Source organism: Aphanomyces invadans, assembly GCF_000520115.1.
Source record: "Aphanomyces invadans strain NJM9701 unplaced genomic scaffold supercont1.90, whole genome shotgun sequence".
Lineage (NCBI taxonomy): Eukaryota > Oomycota > Saprolegniomycetes > Saprolegniales > Verrucalvaceae > Aphanomyces > Aphanomyces invadans.
This window is the reverse complement of record NW_008580235.1, coordinates 52,334-56,009: the sequence shown is the minus strand read 5'-3', so window position 1 is coordinate 56,009 and position 3,676 is coordinate 52,334. Positions and strand designations below refer to the sequence as shown.

At 54.1% G+C, this 3,676-nt stretch overlaps 1 protein-coding gene across 2 annotated transcripts; it reads left to right on the top strand.

The window, feature by feature from the left end:
- Positions 1-1,157: 1,157 nt before the first annotated feature.
- Positions 1,158-3,518, top strand: H310_14801 (the record flags this gene model as incomplete). 2 transcript variants are annotated; one of them, XM_008882731.1, is made up of 7 exons in its annotated part: positions 1,158-1,243; positions 1,299-1,508; positions 1,563-1,859; positions 1,908-2,462; positions 2,512-2,823; positions 2,878-3,076; positions 3,129-3,518. In XM_008882731.1, coding segments are annotated over 7 exons (1,919 nt in total), but the record flags the coding sequence as incomplete, so codon positions are not given. The 2 variants fall into 2 exon arrangements, with proteins under 2 accessions (XP_008880953.1, XP_008880954.1); XM_008882732.1 differs by lacking the exons at positions 1,158-1,243; positions 1,299-1,508 and having other exon boundaries at positions 1,528-1,859.
- Positions 3,519-3,676: the final 158 nt, after the last annotated feature.

Below are 3,676 nucleotides of genomic sequence, written 5' to 3'. Positions count from 1 at the left end.
AGCTCCAGGACGTCTCTGCATACACAACAGGAACCAGTAAGCACCCCATATCTCCCAGGAAACCGATGAATATCCCACAACATGCAAGATAGCCCATCCATCCATGTCAACTGATTGCTTTAATGCCAAAGTTCATTTCAGCGCGCTCAATCCGTCACCACGCTTCCAAACTCGTTCGAGCCAGCAACGAAACCACCATACGTATTGAACGTAATTCGATCACTACAGGCCACGTACACTTGGGACGACGAGATCGATGGGTTTCCATTTGCGTCGACGGCGGCCGAGACACTTTGACTCATCCCGATACTGGCGGCCAACTGGGCCATTTCGACATGGATGTTGCTCGCCTGGTCGTTTTGCTGCGCCATCGCAAGGCTGGCAATGGACATGCTCGGTCGAGGTGGTAGAGCTCCAACGGTGCATCGCAGTTGGCGCCTCGTGGTGTTGGACGATTGCCAAGCTCAATCTTGACGACGCGATGTTGCCTGTGGGCTTGGGGTCGACTGTGCCGTCGCGCCATGCTCTACGCCGAGGCGGTCAAGCACGCCTCGTTGCTTCGGAGGTTGGATCTAATTTCATGCACAAAACGGGGTCGTTTGCCGACTTGTCCGATCATGTTTCCCCCAGAGCCTCGGACATGCCTCTCGCCACGGATAGACGTATCTCGACCCATGCTGGGCCGCTGATGTGACTGTCAACAGCTCCGAGGATGCAGGAAGCGCAGGAGCAAACCCATTCTTCAAGATGCTCGTGTGCTGCCAACACATGCCACAATAGCTTTCCTAAACGCTTCCGGCTACCGCAGCGTGGGCATTCCCATTCAGGCGACTGAACCATCTCAACATCCCTAGAGCAATCAAATCCACTGCGCCAAAGCACAGCTCAAACACGGTCAGGGACCGCCCAATGAGCCAATCTCATGTGCACCAGAGAAGAGCCAAGGTGACGACCTTGGACAGTCATATCTGTGTCCATGCGATCGTCGGTCAACAGTTCACCTTTTGGTTACTCCTTTCTAGTACTACTACCAATTTCTAAGGTTCTACTAACTATTGTTTGAACTTGTCCTACAAAATGCAAGTAAAATTGATGGTACTAATCGGTCAAGAACACATTGTGATTGGTCGAAATCCCGCCATTTTTGCAGTAGAACCACATGAACGAGGTCCTGGCGCTCTTCTCGCTAGGATGCGAGCTGAGCAACCTCAAGCAGGAGAAGGAGGCACTGCGATGCTTCCTGGTACGAGCACTGCATGCGTGGTGCGCATGAAGCTGTATGAATATGCGCACTGTAGGCAATTCGCATGCCATCCTCGCCCGCGACGCTGTCGGTTGGACAATTTGAGATCGTCGACATGTACATCGCGGAGTTGTACCTCACTCTTGCAATGGAAGGTGAACAGAATCATGCAAAGACGTACAGGTTGCCTGATGCTGCACGAATTCTCCAACGTGTTCCGCATCAACAGCGTGGGTCCACGTCGTTGCCGTTTCCTCGCCACGAGGTACTCGCGACGTTCCATCGTGTTGTCCACGTCAACGCAACGGACATGACGTAGTGGGGCGTACGACGACATCGATGCGAGTGGATGCTCAAGTGTTTAGCTGATCCCTTTGCCCATCGCACCCATGTTGAATTACTGTGTCAAGGCATTCGAATGTGCGAGCAAGCCCACGACCTCGCCACATGGCTCACTTGGTATCGGTGTGCACTACGGCAGCAGCTCAACCAAATCCACGTGATGTGTTGCCTGTCTCGTTCATCTTCGCCAACTTCCATTCCCTCTACATTCCGCGATTGTGCTATGCTTGCATACGACACCTTGGCTCCAACCACATCCAGCGATTCCTTCAAGGTGTGAGTTCGCATCTCAACGTCATGCTTCATGTCGTCTCTGCGGTAGCTATGGCTCCTGGAAGTTCTGTGCCACTCGCTACTGGAACAGTCGGTGATCTCGACGGACGACTCGTCGAAATTGTTTTCGTTCTGCGATACATTCTCGACACAGCATCCAAGTCGTCCAGACCTTCGCATGTACTTCTTAGTGCTGCACATTCTCCTCCTCTTTCGCACGGGCGACGTCATCCGCGCACGCCCACTTGCGGACGAGCTCCTTGCGCTGTCTCAAGTAACAACGCATCCCCACTTGATGCCTCCATCTTGGCGCCAACTTCCTGCCCTGCTCCATCTCCAAGTCCATTCGTACTACAATCCCACCGCTTCCATGACTCTTTCGTCCGCCCTCTTATCCAGCTTGCAGACAGAACCCCGGGACGCCCCACCGTTTCTCTGGTTTGACGCACACCTTACAATCTGCCACCTCCTCGAAGCCCAAAGCCGGTTCGGGGAGCTCGCGACCCTCGCGTCGGAGCTGGTCCATGTCGTAGAACTGCCCAGCGTGGCCGAGTCCGCGCGAAGTTCGTCCATGTGCACGGCTGTCCACATTCTGCTGGCCAAGGTACGAACACAAGAACGACTTTTGACGCTGAATTCACGATGGACTGCAGTATGCCCACGGATTGAACTGCATGGACGACGCCATCAACCATGTGAATGCTGCGTTCGCGCTGATTTTGGCCAACACCCCGCAATGGCCGCAGCTTTCAGATGCCAACCTCGCGCACATGATGGGGCTCCTGGACGTGTCGACTGCGTTGTCATGCTTCCCGCTGCCCAAGACCGACCCTGGCGGCGCTGTCCCATCCGTCCACCCGTACTTTCCCGATGAAAACCTGCTTGAATTTGCTGCGGGAGTGCTGCGCGATGTGAACCTCCGCGCGGTCATTTACAACGGCCCGAGCAAGGAAATCCGAGCCAAAGTATGTATATCGTTTGGCGGAATCCATCTCGTGGGCCTAACGTAATATGCACAGTACGATCTGTACTTGTGCAAGTGGCTGTGGGGCACGCAATGCCTCGGTCAAGTCGGAACTTACCCAGATATGGACACCCTCCGCAGCTACATGCTGTCGATGCTTCAGGACTGCTTGGAACTCGCGACAACCTCGATCAACTGCTCCAACATCTCCGCCGAGATCATGGTGCTGTTTGGCCCAAAACTCGTCGAGTATGGTACGAGAGGAATGGACGACGCGTGTGCGGAGATGTAACAATGCGATGCCAGGGAGACTCCAAGACGGCGACAAAACGTTGACGAATGCGTTGAAAATTGCGATCCACACGAAAAACCTCAAGCTGCAAGTTCAGATCATGATCGAAGTGCATGCATTGTGCGGTCGAAAAGATCAATTCAAGTCGCAGTCGGTGGTGGCGGAAAAGTTTGCCAAGAAACTGGAGTCGTTGGGGCGGAAGGTCGACCGTGCGCTGGAAAACCACGCAGTTCACGCTCACTTGCTTGCGTGGAAAGTGCACGAAACAACATGAACGTTGTGGAGATAAGAAAATGAGTCATTACAATCGCGAAAGGGTGCTGGATGCATGCCGTACGATCGTCTGGACGGGCACGTTGTCCGCCCGCATGGCTTGTGCGGCGGCCGAACCCGTCATCTCGGACTAGAGGATATCATGGTGCCAGCTCAAAACATGCCATCAACCTAGACGGTATGTACCATAAAGCGAAGTTCGTTCTGGAAGGTCACGGTGAAGTTGGCGACGAAGAGATTGGCGATCCGTGCAAATAGCGCCGCCGCTGCGTCCTTCATGCTGTTCTTG